We start from the raw sequence: 18,192 nt of genomic DNA, 5'->3' as shown, positions 1-18,192 counted from the left end.
AGCCAGACACTGACAGTATTCTTGTAATGATGATGCTGCAATGGTTTCTAGCTGGACACCGTGTTTCATTTTCTACCAGCAATTTCCCCTGAACACAATAGCTAGTGAAGCTAAAATGATAAAAGGAGTGTGTTTTGTGAAAAAGAAAAAGACTAACATTCTTATAATGAGTCAGTAGATATTAGTAAATATCACTGCTGTTGAGGAGTTTAGAAGCTCAAAATTGTTGAATTCTCCTTCTCATTTCACCAGTAATCTGTCAATGGTAGCAGGCAAGTGCTTTCACTTTTTCTTTCTTTTTTTTTAAATGATTTTATTTATTTATTCTTAGAGAGAGGGAAAGGAAGGGAGAGAGGGAAAGAAACATACATGTGTGAGAGAAACATAGATGGGTTGCCCCTCACACACCCTCAACTGAGGACATGGCTCACGATCCAGGCATGTGCCCTGGCTGGGAATTGAACCAGCAACCCTTTGGTTCACAAGCCAGCACTCAATCCACTGAGCCACACCAGTCAGGGCTGCTTTCACCTTTTTGTGTATGCTCCTCACCTGCCAATGGTGAGAGGGAGTGGGGGAGGAGGAGAATGATTTCTGGCAGGGGGTGAATCACAGGGTTAAGAGGGGCAATTTTCTTTCTTTCTTTTAAATAACATACTAATATAGAGTATTCAGAAAAGACTGCCCATATATGTGGAACCTCAAATAAACAAACAAACAAACAAATATTCAGATACAGAGAACAAATGATGGTTTCCAGAGACAAGGGATGAAGGATGGGCAAAATGGGTGAAGGGGGTCAAAAGGTACAAAGCTCCAAATAAGTCATGGCGATGTGATGTACATCGTGGTGATTATAGTTAATATACTATATTTTATATTTGAAAGTTGCTAAGAGAATAAGTTTTTAAAAGTTCTTACCACAAAAAAAAAAGACATTATAACCATGTATGGTCATGGGTGTTGACTTATTTGGGGATCATTTTGTAATATATACAAAATATAGAATCATTATGTTGTACAACTGAAATTAATATAATTTTACATGTCAATTATATCTCGAAAACAAAAAGATAGAAAGAAAAAGAGGTACAAGGAAGGAGTACACTTAATGGCAGGGAGCAAAAGGTCCAATTACTCTTTCTTAGTTTCTGCTTATTTTCGATCTTCAATATCTTTCATGGAGACTGGTGGTTCTTTGGGTAGATGAATTCATTTCCTAGGGCTGCCATAATAAATTACTACAAATTAGGAGGATTAAAACAACAGGAATTTATTTTTCTCACAGTTTGGAGGCTAGAAATCTAAAATCAAAATGCCAGCCCTGGCCGGGTAGCTCAGTTGGTTAGAGACTTGCTGAAATATACCAAGGTTGCAGGTTCAATCCCCGGTCGGGGCACATACAAGCAGTGAACAATGAATGAATAAATAAGTGGAACAACAAATCAATGTTTCTCGCTCTAAAAAAAAAAAAAAAAATCAATAAAAAAAATTTTTTTTAAATGTTGGTAGAGTTAGTTTCTTCTGGAGATTCTGAGGGAGAATTTGTTCTATGCCCCTCTTCTAGCTGGTGGTTGCTAGCAGTCCTTGGTGTTCCTTGGCTTATACCTTCATCACTCCAATCTTTGCCTCCACTGTCACATGGCCTTCCTCCCCTGTGTATGTCTGTGTCTTCTCCTTTTATAAGGATGCTAGTCATATTGGATTTAGACACACTTCCCTACATTGTGCATAGTCGAGGGATTCTTAACCTGGAGTCCCATAATAGCCCATGGAAGGACTGAAATGGCATGAATTATTTTGGTATTCTTGGCACAGAGTGGTGATAGTATAAAAATTTCTTGGGTATAGAAATGAGTACTTTAGGAGTGAGGACAGAGTTTCAAAATTCTGAAATGGGCTAGGGATGTCAAGGAGCAAAAACATTACTGGTGGAGTCAGTTGCTCTTCATTTTGAATTTATGTTGTTTAATAATCTCAACACCATTCTGCCTTGTATTCTACTGATCTCTTCCATTTCCTCCTGACACACACACCAGTAAGTCACAATGGCAATAAGGCAGACATAAAGAAACCATGGATATTTAGAAATAAGCTTGAGGGCACTAGTTAAGAATTGATAAATTTCAACAAAATTACTGTATAAGAAATCAAGTACTAATTCCAGGATATTTTGTGAATGGTAATTCACAGAAAAAATCTTTTTAAAAATTATCCATATTATAGATCGTAGCTTACAAAATAATTTATTTAGCTAAAAGTTCTCCAAATGACTTTTGATACAAAGCCTCCTGCTAGAAAAAGAAGTTTTCTACTGGTCATTCACTCATTCCTACATGACTGAATGGAAGAGAAAGTGTGAACACAGGCTGTGGTGTTGAGCAGGACTTCTTTTTAGAATCAATTCTGTAATTTATTTTTCTAAAGGTAGCAAGTTTTAAGTGTTCTGCCAATTAAGGAACATGTAAAATAAGTGAATAAATTTCCTAATGTTCAACAACAACAACAAAAAAAAAGGATTGATAAAGGAATAGGGATCACCTATATTCACTATCATTTAAAATTGACAGAAGTTTGAGGCAAAATGAGAGCTTATAAAAAGTAAGAATGAGTTACTGATGGTATTTTGGAAATCTTTGCTAAAGGGTGTTTAAGAAAAGATTTTTTCGCCTTAAGGCAAGACTCTAATTATAAGCTGGCAGTGCAGAATATATTCAGTGTCCAGTTGGGTTTAGTATCACTATGAGTCTTCAATCCTTTGTGGCAGGGCTTAAACAATTACGCACATTGAAAAAAGGTGCAAAGAAAGGACATGAACAGTGGGCTATGAAGAGGCCACAAGTAAATTTTTAAAATGAGTGGGTTTCTTTAAATGCCTGACCATCAATATCATTAGTGAGCTCTTCACTTTTTTATTTCTCACCTTTTCTAATTTATGCCGCAGCACTCCAATTTCATTTTCAAGTAGTTTAATTCTCTTATTTTGTAGCTCTGCTTCATGGATAAAATGATTCTTGACTCTGCAAAGCTTGATTTTATGATGATGATATTTTTCATTATAGTTTCTGTAAAAATAAATGTAAATACAGGCATACTGGAACACTGAAAATTTATTTTGCCTCCTCTATATGCACCTTTCTTGGGTTTCCTCTTCTTGCTTTTTCCGGGCCTGGCACCAGGTAGAGAAAACCTCCTAAAGAACACCAGCTTTTAGTCATCCCCACAGACTCAAGTCTCTGGCTTATCTTGGTCTTGAGCTGATGGGTGTAGCACAGCTTTAGCAACCAAGTTTAATTTTGGAAACTCCTTGACTTCTGATCCCTGCTCCACTGATTCAGTCATTAATTTTAAGTTTTCTGGTTCTTAGCTATAACCTTGTATAGTAATATAACCCACTTCAATCTTGTCTGTTTTCCAGATAACTGGGTCTGCTCTCAGTCCTTGCCTTGAGTCTAGGCTTCTAAATGCCAATGCTATATAGGTCTCTGCTCGAGACTCTTACTCTGATTCTGACATAAATCTGACTTACTGTTAATAAGCACAAAAAAAAGATGTTCAACATTATTCGCTGTTAACAAAGCGCAAATGAAAACTACAGTGAGATATAACTTCACATCTACTATGATGGCTAAAATAAAAAAAGAGATAATAATGAGTGCTGACAAGGATGTGGAGAGACTGGAACCCTCATACACTGCTGGTGGGTATGTCAAATGGTACAGCCTCTTTGGAAAAAGCTTAGCAGTTCCTCAAATGGTAAAACATAGATCCATAAGACCCAGTAATTCTACTCCTAGAGAAATTCCAAGAGAAATGAAAACATATGCCCACACAAAAACTTGTATATGAATGTTCATAGTAGCACTATTCACAATAGCTAAAACGTGGAAACAACCCACATTTCTGTCAGCTGATGAATAGATAGATAAACAAAATGTGGCATATACATACAATGGAATATTATTTAGCCTTAAAAATGAAATTTTGAAAAATGCTAAATCATAGACAATTTGGAAAAAAATTCCAACTTTCACTATGATCACAACTATAATATTCTTATATTTTAGTCTTTTTGAAGCATCTTTCATCTGCATTAAAATTTTTATTGTATGTTCTTTTTATTGATTATATCCTAATCATTTTCCCATGCTGTTATCAAGCCTTTATAGCCACCATTTTTTTCAGTTGTAATATGTTGCTCAAGTGCATTATACTTGACTTAACTAGTTCCTATTGCTTGTGGTTCAGGCTTCTTCCTCTAATGTTATGCATGGTCTGAAGAATATGTTGATAAAGCGTAAGTGAGGGCTTAGAGCCTTCCCTTGCCATTTCTGGCTCACTGTTTGGCACACCTGTTGGTTTGGTCAGAAGTTCTGTTGGCCAACTTGCCCAAAGAACACATGGCTTTGTTAACTACTAGCACTATGAGGAAGTCCAATACTGATGTTCTAAAATTTAGGGACAGCTTTTTGCTTATGTTCAAGTAAACCCAGATGGTCTTTCTATTATCTTTTGCTTCAAAGAGGCAAGGAATTTGTTCCTCTGGAAGGTTGGGAAACATGGGAAAAATAAGCATTATTTGTAAAGGTCAGGACTGGGAGCAGGAGAATGAAAACAAAAATGAACCTAGAGTTTTGACAGTTCCTCCCATTTTCATTCCTAAGCTGTAGTTTTCAACCCTGCGTGCACATCAGAATCACAATGGGAGCTTTTAGCCGAATATTGATCCCCGGGCCTTATCTGAAGATTCTAATTTCATTAATCTATATTGGAGCCCAGACATATGCAGCTAGGGCTAGGATCCACGGTCTTAAATGCTAGGGACAAGTAACATGGGAAATACTCAGTTTAACCAGCCATCAAAGAAATTCAAAACAAAATGACAATTAAGTAATTTATGACTATGTGAGCATTAAAAATCATAGCATATGTTGAGTGAAAGAAGTTCAGACACAAAAGGTTACACGCAGTATGATTCCACTTAGATGACGTGGTAGGAGAGACAGGAGTCAGAAGAGTGAATGCCTTGGGGGAGGCTGGGGTAGCAGGAAATACAGATCAACTGCAGAAAGGTAGACGAGAACCACGGGGTAATGGCCACGTTCTGTACCGTGACTGAAGTTGTGGTTGTGTCAGTGTACACATTTGTCGAAACTCATCAGATTGTACATTTCAAATCTGTGTATTTATTATAAGTAAGTTATACCTCCATTAAAACAAAGAATATTGGGAACATCTCATCAATAGCAGCACCCAGTGCTAATGAGGATGTGGTGAAATTGCTACTCTTATATAATGATGGCAGAAAATTGTGACAGGATGTTTCTGGATGTTTGTCAATTCATTTTAAAATCCGAGTGCCAGCTTTCTGACCAGTAATTCAACTCCTGGGAATGTATTCTATAAAAATAAATTTAAAAATGAAAACTATACATACCAAAATGTGTTTTTTTTTTCCTGTGGTATTTTGAATAAAAATATCATAGACCAGTAAATAATTTTTAACTAAATTAGGACTGTGTTGTGAGGGTTAACTCCATCCAGCAGGCCTAGAATTGCCCTGAATGGTTTTGCTAAAGTTCTTGCTTGGCACTGACCACGGGTCAAGGAATGAAACTACTGATTACAACTGTGTTGCTTTGTAACACAGGTCCAAGTCGTTTCGTGGCAGTTTGCACCAGCTGGTCAGCACTGTGTATGGATAACAATGGGATAGATGATGTGCACCTAGTCTCAGTGAGACCCTGGAAGGCTCTGCTCTTGAGGCTGGCTACACAGCACAGATATGCTTACATGGCCGGCAAAATATTTTTAAAAGTCTCAGCTGAGATTCCTTTTTGGTTTCCCTAGTTTGTGAGGTGTTTAGAGCACATCTGTGGTTCTTGACCCAAGAGAGGAGGTGCGTCCAGGCATAGCCCTTACATAGGGAGGGCCTCTGGGGCTCCTGTCTAACTGCTCTGGATTGCCTGCTGTAAGACAGCCATGGGCTCTGATGTACATCCTGACCCTCATTCTGTTACCATGTTGTGTCCTTCTCCTGCCATGAACTGTACATCTGTAAGCATTGTCACTGGGGCTCTGTTAGTCTTTGTTAGCAATCTAACCCAGTTTAACTAGCACTGTTAGTGCAAAGGTGTATCAACTTTATGAAATATTATGTTTTATAAAAATAAGCAAATCCAAAGACTGTAGCAACAAAGCACAATGCTTATGAAAATAGAGTAAGAGAATATAAAATTATATCTAAGCTATGACATTAAAATTAAATACTATGAAACTATGTTTATTGACAGAGAACAAGGAGTGAACCTGGGATGGATTCTGGGTAAGTTTTTTGTATTAAAAAATTTGCACTGCTGTTTCATTATCTGTGAAATGAATTAGAAAATGTAACTCCCTAAAAACCAAATGCAATTTGACCTTTGGAGACTGATATTGACCTGACATGCTCATATATCAGAATTATATATTATATATTATATATTTATTCATTTAATTCTCACAGCAACTTTGTAAGTACTGTTATTTTGCACACTTTAAAGATGAGGGACCTCAGACACAGAGAGTTTATATTATTCATTCAAGGCCGCACAGTTTTTAGTTTCCAGCAGAGCCAAGATTTGTACCCAGCCAGTATGGCTCCAGAGGCCATAGCTGAACTACTGTGCTACATTCCAGAGAGGAGGAGAGTGTGAGGAATAAGGTGGAACAATGACCAGGAAATGGAATGAAAGAGCAGGAAGTTCAGGAACACAAATTTCTGTCGCACAGCTTCTAGGTACCAGGGACTATGGATAAAAAGGTGAGTGAGACTGTGGCTTATGCCCCTGAAAAGCCTACAGCATGGTGAGGAACACAGGTAGTAAATCACATTATTTCAAAACAACATGGCAAGTTCTTAAATAGGTTCAGAGAGGCATGTACAGAGGGAGATAGGGACACACAGAACGAACACTTCTCCCAGCCTGGGCTGGTGGTGTCAAGAAAGGCTTCTTAGAGAAGGTGACCACTAGTCTAAGAAATATGAGTTGAAATGAGGAGAGGGTGGTCCAGGCTGAGGAAAGTAGTGAGGTGGAGGTGGGGAGCTGAAAGCAAGTGAGAAGAGCGTATTTGGGGAAAAGCAAGAATTTCCCTTCTAAAGAGAACTTGTTCTTGTTTACCTCATATGGACATGAAACTGCTTCAAATATTTCCCATATTCTTTACGTAGAGCTTCCTTCTCTTGCTGCAAACCAGACACCTTCTCTGACAATTCCTGGTTGCTCTTCAGATACTGAAAGACATTTTTTTTAAATGAGAATATTCCATGCTGAATAAAGGTATGACACTGATGGAATGTAAATTGCCAAAGTCTTTCTGCTGAAAAGGTTTAAAGTGGCTCCTGTTTCTGACACCATAGTAGCTTCCTATGATTGCTGCTCTTCCAGATTTCCTGCAAGCTAGCAGCTCTTTTCCTTGACTTTTGCTTTACCAGCCTTTCCAGTGGTTTTGTAAGCATTTACTATCCTACATAAAAAGTCTTCTGCTTGAAGTACGTAAAGTGAAAGCTCTTTTCCTGACCTAATCCTGGTTAATACACTATCTAGTTCTAGAAATGACTCCAGTGAACAGGTTCTCAAAGACGGGAAGCTCAAGATTGGTTATCTGACCAGTTTAAATTTAAATGCAGTATGATCTTGTCACTAGTACTAGGTATCTATGACATAAGAGTTGATTAAATTGTAACTTAGAGTTGCCTGTGATGAAGTACTTTAGGAGACCACATGATTCGTAAAATAATACTATTGCAGAATTGAGAAATACAAGAAGTTTGGGATGGGTTAGCCACATCTCACCATGTGAATGAGCTTCCAAGGAGATAATGTCCAACTTGGGGATTGAATTATTGGAACAATGCACAGTCAGTGACTCAGAGAGCCTCTATGGGTGCTCTGAAAAACCTCTTCTCTCTTATAGGCAGCAGGTCAATGTATCCAAAAACCAATCCCAAATTTCATCAAGCAGGCTGCAGAATTACAGCACAAGTTGGCTTCATAGCTTCTCTTATGTGAAAAATAATGCGTTGTTTGGGGATGCAGGTAAATCCGAGAATTGGGAATGAGTACATCTGACAGGATTCCAAAGACTCTGAGCACCCCGTCCCTCCAAATTCTACTGAGCCTTTCTTATCTGCCTAAATAATCCTTTCTCTGCTCTCAGGAGATTAACCACTGTTGCCTTGGGCTCTCTATTGAGGCACTAAAGCAGTTATCCTGTAAAAGGATGCCTATCATTCTCAAGACCCACCTCTGCGCTACTATTCATTGCCTCCCATCCTATAACTAGACTCAGATCCTATCACACTCTGGGGAAGAGGGGTTGAGTATAGGGACTGATTTGGAAGGACTACCATACTGAAAAAATTAAGAGATTTTGCCAACTCAAATTAGCAGAAACCTGAGGAATGTATGTTAAGAATATATTTGTAGGGTGTTATACTACAAAGAAAGGAATATAATGTTGACTAGGCTGAATTTATTGATATGGATGCACTTACTAGGGATTCAGGATGTCATGTGTTTAACTTGGATATCTAAAGTGACTTCAATAGTTTGCTGGTTGATTGAGGAAATCTGGACTCAACAATGGTCTATGTTAAATGACATTAAGATGCTACACTGTTTTGACATAAGAAGAGGAAGAAATCCAAAGGCTTAAGCAGATATATTTCTTGACATGCTCTTATAATGCTATCCTACTAAGGATGATGGTAGTAGGTATCAACATTAAAAGAGATCCTTGATTTTAATGGAGATAATGGTAATACAGAGTATCAGAGGTCAAGTGGCAATATTTAACCCCTGAGCAGGCACTGTTACTGTTATTAGACAATAGGGCCAGAGATATAACTAAATGGTTTGACTTGTAGCAACCTTTGCTTGTGGTTAATTGCTTACAATGATTTTAGGACTGAAATAGATTAACAATCTTTTAAAGTCTTATTTGAATTGTGTAAGGAAGGAAATGAAGGAGAGGAAGGGAGGGAGGGAGGGGGAGAGAGAGGGAGAGAAAGAGAGAAAGGAGAGAGAAAGAAAGAGAAATGAGAGTGGGGGATAAGGAAGGGAGGAAGGAAGGAAGGAAGGAAGAAAGGAAGGAAGGAAGGAAGGAAGGAAGGAAGGAAGGAAGGAAGGAAGGAAGGAAGGAAGGAAGGAAGAAAATAAAAAAAGAAAAATTCTCCTGAGTCTGGTAAACAGAGGCCCAGTTTGAATGACAATATAGAGTAATGGCCTCTTACTCAATCCCCAGACCTGAGCCAGTTCAGAGACCAGAGTCCCTTGAATGATGGAAATGCAAGGTTGTCTTCAGGAAAATCCTGTGATACAGTGTGTGGTACAAGTATGTAATCTTCTCCCAAGCCTTCCTCAAAGAGACCTGTGGCCTTTTTCAAGGTGATTGGGCATTTGAGGAAGGGAATTAGATGACATTTGTGGAATTACAGTGCAGTGCTCCTGAGTCAGCACTAATATTTGGGACCCAAAATGCCATGGATGTTCACAATTCAGAGTGGGGGCGTAATGAAGTAAGGTGAAAAATGGAGTTTAAATTTACAGTGTGTCTTAAGAGTATGATTGTGCTGATTCATTGGCTCTGCTGGATTTGTAAATCCCCACCCCGCCCAGTGGTTATTTCTCCAATTCTTGAATGCATAGTCAGAACAGACCATCTGCAATAGCAGATTCTCCACATTGGCTTTCTGACTTGAGGAGTGAGGCTATTGATGGTAGTAAAGGCCAAGTGTTTGGAGTGCCTCTTCAGATTCTACAATCAACCTATACTGTATTTGCTCCTTCCACTCATTTATCAAGGCTGTAAGTTTTGGGTGGCATCTAAAGCAAGACAAGAGCTGCAGCTGTGCCAGGCTGCAGTGGAAACTGCTTTGCCACCTGGGCTTTATGACCCAGCAAATCCAAAGATTCTCCAAGTTTTGCTGGTAGATGAGGACACTATATGGAGGCTTTGGCAAGCATTAGTGAGATAGTTTAACCTTAGGATTTGGGAGCAGAACCACTCCTCCTCCCACAAGAACTATTCATCTTTTAAGGAAGGTCCCTGCTTATAACTTGGCCCTGGTGCAGACTGAATACTTAGCCACGAGAAATAAAATGATCAAGTAACATGAGCTGCCCTTCCTGAAACTAGGCATTATATTATTCACTAAATCATGAAGTTGGGCATGTGCAGTAGTACTCCATCCTCAAGTGGAAATGCTACCTAAGATACAGAACCTGATTAGGTCCTGAAGGCACAAAGTTGCATGCGCAAGTGGTACTAACTTTGACTACCTTATCACCTCTTCCAACCCATCCTATGGCCTTGTGGGGAGTTCCCTATGACCAGTGAACTGAGGAAGCATATATTCAGGCCTGGTTTACATATGGTTCTGTACGATATGCTACAACCATTTGAAATAGGGAAGCTGCAGCATCCTAGCCCTCCTGTGGGGTGGCCCTTAAGAACAGTGGGGAGGGAAATCTCAGTGAGCAAAGCTTGTGTTCACTTTGCCTGGAAAGAGAGATGGCCAGAGGCATGGATCTATATTAATTCACAGGAAGTTTCTAATAGTTTGGCCAGATGGTCAGGAATTTGGGAAGAATAATATTAGAGAACTGTTGAAAAAGAGGGCTAGGAAAGGGGCCTAGAACTACAAATGCTGTCCAACAGAATTTTTTGCAAGGATGGAAATGTTCTATATCTGGACTCTCCAATATAGTATGATAGTCACTACCTCACATATATTGCTATTGAGCACCTGAGATGTAGTTAGTGTGTCTCAGGAGCTGAATTTTTAATTTTTAATTCTAATTAATTTAAATTTAAATAACCACGTGTGGCTAGTTGACACAATATTGGGTAGTGCAGGCCTAGATTGTGATAACACTTTTACGTGTTTTTGCTCACCAGAGGGCATCCACAGAAGAGGTGACTCTCAACAATCAGGTGAAAAAAAAGATACATTCTCTAGATGTCAGCCTCTTTTATCAGCACCTGTTTGCTTGCTCAGTGGGCTCATGTACAAAGTACATGGTGGCAGGAATATATTTTACAAGGGGTCACCAGAACTAACCCACTCAATCTGACAAAAGCAATGACCTATGTTGAGCAACTGTTATGGAACCATCCACTAAGTGTTTATTATAGGCAGACTTATTATGCCGGACCCCTTCCATCATGAAAAGAACAACAATTTGTCCTCAAAGAAGTAGATGCTCACTTTAGAGGTGGATTTACTTTGTCCATAATGCTTTTGCCAGAACCATTATCTATGGTCTTACCACTCAACATTGCTTCTGACCAAGAATATCATTTTGCAGTAAGATTAAATGAAACAAAGGCCCATATATATGTCATTGGTCTTACCGTATATCCCATCATCCAGAAAATACTAACCTGACAAGAGTGGAAAGACCTATAGAAGACAGTGTTATGATGCTGGCTAGGTGACATCTTTTGGGGTTAGGTGATTCCTATAACATGATGCATAAACTTCTTTTTTTTAATACTCACTCGAGGATATGTTTTTTTAGAAAATTTATTTTAGAGAGACAGAGAAGGGGGGCGGGGAGTGAAAGAAACATTAATGTGAGAAACATTGGTTGCCTCCTGTATGTGCCCCTAGTGGGGATGGAACCTACAACCTAGGTATATGCTCTGACTGAGAATCAAACCTGCAACCTTTTGGTGCATGGGACAATGCTCCAATCAACTCACCCACCTGGCCAGGGCACATGATATATAAACTTTTAACCAGTTATTAATAGTATATGATGCCATTTCTCTTACAGGCAAAATACATGGAAAGGAAACAAGAGATGGAAGTGGGAACGGCTTCTCACACATTTGGGAATGGCAAAATGTGTATTATTGTACTATTGATAGTTAACTTTATAATTAAGTTTTAAAGTTACAGTGTGTCCATGTGGATCAGACTGAAAAAGCAGCAATTAACATTACCCCCAGCCCTGGCCAGTTTGGCTTAGTTGGTTGGAGCACTGGCCCATAGCCAAAAGGCTGTGGGTTTGATTCCTGGTCAGGGCACACACCTAGGTTGTGGGTTTGATTCCCTGTCCAGGCACATACAGGAGGTACCAATTAATGTTTCTCTCTCCTATTGATGTTCCTCTCTCCCCTTAAAAAGCGATGAAAAAAGGTCCTCAGGTGAGATTTAAAAAAACTAAATAACATGATCCTCAAATGATCACAAATACTCATGAAACCTTGAGAAGTTAAGTGTGTCTTCATTTATATGAGCAACAGTGTATTATATAGGTGGAAGCATAATATTGCTTTTGTTATTTATTATTTTATTCAAATATGAGTAAATGGTTTGTGTGGATTTTAACTACATAAGAGTGGACTGTGCTGTTGCTCAATAGGACTCTACTTTTCTAAGCTCTCCTCTGTGCTGCAAAGCTAGAATTCTGAAAACTTTATTTTCCATACTCCCTTGGCAGCAGAGTTCCAGTTTAATTTCTGCAAATCAGAGGCACTTGTACATAGTTTGGAAAACATGGTGAAAGGAAAGGCGTTGCTCTCCTTTAACACTAGCAGGTAGATGAATGCAGAGCCAGCAGATGAGACCTTCGTAAGGACTTCACGAAGAGTTCCTGTAAATTCCCCATTTGCTGCTGCAGGAGTTGGCTCTAGTGATTTCTGAATTTCTGCATTTATTGAAAGCCAGCAGGTCCTGGCTGGTGTGGCTCAATGGATTGAGCACCAGCCTGCGTACCATAGGGTTGCTGGTTCGATTCCCAGTCAGGGCGCATGCCTGGGTTGCAGGCCAGGTCCCCAGTTGGGAGTGCACAAGAGGCAACCACACACTGATGTTTCTCTCCCTCTCTTTCCCTCTCCCTTCCCCTCTCTCTAAGAATAAATAAATAAAATCTTAAGAAATAAAAAATAAAAGCTAGCAGCAGTTCTTTCTGACCTCTACTTACCGTTAACTCTCCCTTCCAATAGTGTTATAAGCATCTTATTCCCTGTGTTAAATCTCTTCTTGCTTGAAACACCGAGAGTAAATTCTACTTTCCTGACGGAACCCTGGTGAAACTAATGGGTAAAGTACTAGGCACTCAGTAAGTATTAGCTATTGTTTTATGGGAACTGGAAAACTGAGAAGCATGTCCATTTACTTTCTTACCTCATCAGATTTTCTTTTTTCATTTTCCAGTTGTTTAAGTTGGGCCTCTTGTTGCTGAATTCTGTATTGTTGCTGAGAATTGGTCATTTCCAGTAAATTCTCTTTATCCTGCAAGATTATCACTTTCTTTTGTAGCTCATTTATATTCTGATCTTGGAGGTTCCTGAGGGAAATTAATATACATTAAATCACACTGTGAATTTCAAAACTTTGCAAATAAAACTCTTTGAGATAAAATTGTTATATCATCACAGAGTTTTTTTGGTTCAGTGAGGTGGGTTATGTGTCCATAAAATAATGGGACCAACACAGGGAACATCCTCTGTGACAGAAACTTTTCTCTCTCCCTCTCCTCTCTCTCCCTCTCTTTCTCTCAAAACAACCCTATGAAGAAGAAATAACTTCTCTTATTTCACAGGAGAAGCTGTGGCAGAGAGTTTTAATTAACCTGCTCAAGGTCACAGATCTAGAACAAGATGAAGATAGGGCTCTAATCCTGAATCGAGTATTCCTTCTCCTCTTCCTCATTGCTTTACAAGTCGAGTCCCTTGATCTTCTTGGTTCAATATGGGGTTGTTAGTTACAAACACCATCAGTACTAATACACACATGTTAATATCAGCAAATCAGGCATAAGTGGTTTTTGCCTCACCCAGGAATGTGATGTTTAATCAGTCAATCTGGAACTACCTGGTCAGCACTAGTGAGGTAATCTGCTTGACAGACTCCCCACACTGACCCAAAGAGTGGTGACCTTGCCTAAAATACACCACTATTTGTTAGAAACTTCCTTTCCCCCCAAGCCCCTTCTGTCTATAAGAGCCTTCCATTTTGTACAGCTCATTGGACCTCTTTTATCTTTGCTAGATGGGATAGTGCCCAACTCATGAACTGTTGACTAAAGCCAATTAGGTCCTCCAATTTACTCAGTTGACTTTTTTTAAAAAATTTAATTATTTTTTAGAGAGAGAAGGGGGAACGGAGGGAGAAAGAGAGGGAAAGAAACATAGATTAGTTGCCTCTCCTCTCACACGTCCCCAACTGGGGACCCAACCTGCAACCTGGGCATGTGCCCTGACTAGGAATCGAATCAGTGACCTTTTGGTTCACAGGTTGGTGCTCAATCCACTGAGCCACAACAGCCAGGACGAATTTTGTTTTTTAACATGAGAAAATTCACCCTCTTCCAAAGGGATCATAAATACGTAACTCCTTCAGAGGGAATCTCATCAAACTAGTTCATAGAGTTTCTGAGCATCTCAGACAAGGATTTCAGAATTAGAAGATTTATGAAGACAAATTATGATGATGATAATGCTATAATAACACTGGTGGACAAAATACTCACCTGCATGCTAGGTCACTAAAATACTGATATTGGACAAATAACTTTGCTCTCTCTCACTTAATTTTTTTCAGTAATCAATGGATTATTGGGAAAGATTTATATTTGAAACATAGGGCTTAGATCTCTTGATTTCTAGTTCTTCTCATGTTTCTGGAAGTGAAGCGCGAGCTTTCAGAGGACTGTTGTAACTTACCTTCTACCATTCACATTCACCACTGCACCAACATCTCCCTTTTCAACTCTTATTTCATTTAACTCTTTATATATGTGAGCAACTCCTTGCTATCACTATTTCTTCTTTTTTTGTTCCATTCTGAATTTCTGATAAAAAGATCAGACTAAGAGACAAGTCTTGTAGCTGAAAGGGAAGTTTTAATCTGCTAGAATTAAAGAATTTTGAGTACTCTTCAGTAAAATTTAGGAGTTAGAAACTGGGGTTGAAGAGTAGAAAGCCAAAACTTAAAAAGCAACTCATACATATGTTAGAAATTAATTTCTATATTATACGTAGAGCTTGAACAATGAAAGAACAAACCAGTTCTGCCAGTGAATAAAATGAGGAATTCAGTAGATTGATGAGACTCCCTGTCTCTGTGATAGCCTTAACCTCTTTCAATCCATCCTAAACATAGCAAGTAATGTTCTCTCGAAATCACAATCTAATCATATCACTCCCTCTGCTTAAAATCCTTAGTGGTTCCCCATTACTTTTAAGCTCAAGTTCAAACTCTTAAATATGACTTGTTAGCTACTAGCCTCATTTTAGCTTACCTTTCTAGCTTCATTTTCTTGCCACCCCCTGTACCCACAAACATTTTGTTCCAGGCAAAATGACTTTTTTTTCACTTCCTGAAACAAGTCATCTTCCATACTTATTCCTCCTCTGCAACTCCAACTTTTTCCCTATCTTCCTCTTCCAGGCCTTCCTTTGCCTAATATTCTGTACTTAGCTTTCCCATACCACTGCTTCACTCTCAGCTTAAGTAGCTTTCTTTGAGGAAGGCTTTCTTGAGCTCTACAGACCAGATTAGACGTCCTTATTATGTGCTATCACAGCATTCTCAACTTCACTTAGTATAACACATTTCATTGCCGTTGCAAAGTCTTATGTAGAACGATATTCTTTGTAGTGAAACTGAGGGTCCTGATTGTATGATTTCTATTTTATATGTAGCCCCAGCACTCTATTCAGTTTCTTCACAGCATGCCCTGGAAGCCTTAGCCTTACTAGTGATTAACCTCCAGAGGCAGCCAGAAACAATGGCCAAGCCTTTCCTAAGGATCACAAGGTATGGGTTTCTGTTAAGCTAAAGATGCTATCTTGACCTAAGTTATGTTTCAACTCGTCAGCCCTAAGGTGGAATAAACTTCTGGCTACTTTTCCAGGAAACCAGACAAAAGGACACCAGAGCAGTCCTGAAGAAATGACGTATTACCCATTCTTCACCTCCAACTAATGAGTTCCCAACACAACCCTGAGCCCCAAATCCACGGTGTCTTGTATTTGGCCCTATATAATCTGTAACATACGTGCCATCAAGGAGTTCAAGCTTTTGAGCATTAGTTTCCCATTCTCCAGGGCAGTGCCATTTATAGTAAAATAGCCAATGTTTCTTCTACTTCAATTCTTGGTGTTTAGTGTTTGGCTCTGTTAGTGCTGGGTGGATGAACTCTTTCTATTTTATAATAGCATTAATTATAAAAGCAAAAATGCCTTAAAAACATTTTACATAAATAATGATAGACCTATGTAACAGGATGCTATTCATCTGTTTAAAAAAATACTATGAGATTATAAATCAGTAACAGAAAAAGAGCTGGAAAATCCCAGATTATTTAGAGATTAAACATAGTTCTAAAAATATTCATTTGTCAAAAAAGACATCTCAAGAAATTAAAAAATATTTTGAACTAATGAAAATGAAAATACAACTTACAAAATTTGTGAGATGCAGTAAAAACAGTGCTTAGGGGGAAACTTATAGCATTGAATGCAAATATTATAAAATAAGAAAGACAGAAAATCAATAATCTAAGCTTCTACCTTAGGAAAACTAGAGAAAGAGACCAATTTAAGCCTAAATAAGAGAAATAATAAAAATCAGAGCAGAAGTCCATGAAATTAAAAAACAGGAAAACAATAGAGAAACCATGAAACTAAAGCAGATTCTTTGAAAAGATCAATAAAATGAATTAACCTCCAACCAGGCTAGCCAGGAAACAGAAGATATAAGTTACTAATATCAGAAATAAAGAGGGATCATCACTTACTGTCAGGGAGGGAAAAATTTTCTCTACCCTTCTAGGTTCTTATGATAAGTGAGATGTATTAAACGTGTGTGAGTTCACTTCAGTGGGGGTACAGAGGAAACACATAGGTAAATTGACACTGCTGGTAAACTCAGCCAGAGTTAGCCCACGGGAAACTGACATCTTTGCTTCTCTTACCTCTTCTGTTGCTCTTCCTGATATTGTTGCTTTATTTTAGTTTCATTTTCTATGGCTTCTTTTATCCTTTCCTCTAGTTGCTTCTTTTCCAAAATACAAGCATCTGTGAGACAGACTTTACGAGCATGTTCTAATTTCTGCTGTAGATCCAAAATCTTGAATAAAAAAAGTTTGCAAATAAAAATTTAAGAAGAGTGCGACCTATTTCTTTAATTATAGTTTATTGATTATGCTGTTACAGTTGTCCCAATTTCCCTCTCTTTTGATCTATTTTTCAATTAGGGAAATACCATATAAATAGCAACACCATAATGCTGCCACACATACCTGATCTACAGTAAAGAATGTGGCTAGATTTAATTTTAAAAATAAATTATTTAGTTTTTTGCACTATATAATACATTCACACAGCTGTCTGTAGACCGAGCTATATAGTGAAATCTCCTTTCCTCCCCTAACCTGTCTTCTTCCATCAAAGTGGTGAGCACCAATATTAGATTCTTGTATACCCTTTTGGAGATATATTTATACATATTTAAATAAATATTATTATATAGTTTCCCCCCACAGACACTTCTTACACAAATAATGGCATGTTATATTTATGTGCCTGGCTTTTAAAAATAAAAATACACTCAGTGATTTTTCAATATTATGGGTATACGGTATTCCCTCACTTATCGTGGGTATTAGGTTCTAGACGCCCCCCACAATAGGTGAAAATCTGCGAAGTAGGAGCCTTACATTTATTTTAGTACTTATATGTATATTTTAACGCTTTGTAAACCCTTCCCACACACTTAGAAATCGTTCCCAGGCCCTTTTTAACCTTTCCCACTCCCTTATTAACCTTTTCCACACTTTTATAAACATTACTCATGTTCTTAAACATATTCTACACTCTTAAACGTACGTAACTTTAATAACATATGTATACAGTACCACAAAATCCCACGATATAGCGAAAAATCTGTGATAAATAATTAAATATAATATTTAAAAAAATCCCGTGATACAGTGAGGCTGTGATAAGTGAACCGCGATATAGAGAGGGACTACTGTATACACAATTCTCTTCTCTTCACAGCCATATACCATTCTACTATGAGAATATACCATAACTTATTTAACTAGCCTCCTACTGATGAACGTTTAGGTAAATTCCAATATTTTGCTATTATAAACTATGTCTCTAGAACAACTTATAAGGTGTGTGGAT

At 38.3% G+C, this 18,192-nt stretch overlaps 1 protein-coding gene across 2 annotated transcripts in view; it reads right to left on the bottom strand.

Moving 5' to 3' along the window:
- Positions 1–18,192, bottom strand: part of CCDC30 (coiled-coil domain containing 30) — an 81,559-nt gene that overhangs the window by 5,145 nt on the left and 58,222 nt on the right. For both annotated transcript variants that reach the window (XM_090269236.1, XM_090269235.1), the window contains 4 exons: positions 16,974–17,128; positions 13,178–13,340; positions 7,161–7,273; positions 2,924–3,065 (listed from right to left, as the gene is read on the bottom strand). In XM_090269236.1, the coding sequence (XP_090125362.1) occupies positions 2,924–3,065; positions 7,161–7,273; positions 13,178–13,340; positions 16,974–17,128 (573 nt within the window). The remainder of the gene's footprint in view (positions 1–2,923; positions 3,066–7,160; positions 7,274–13,177; positions 13,341–16,973; positions 17,129–18,192) is intronic.

This window comes from Furipterus horrens, unplaced genomic scaffold (genome assembly GCF_987537825.1).
Source record: "Furipterus horrens unplaced genomic scaffold, mFurHor1.1.pri manual_scaffold_3, whole genome shotgun sequence".
Lineage (NCBI taxonomy): Eukaryota > Metazoa > Chordata > Mammalia > Chiroptera > Furipteridae > Furipterus > Furipterus horrens.
Note: the sequence above shows the minus strand (reverse complement) of the source record. Positions and strands in the feature narration are given on the sequence as shown.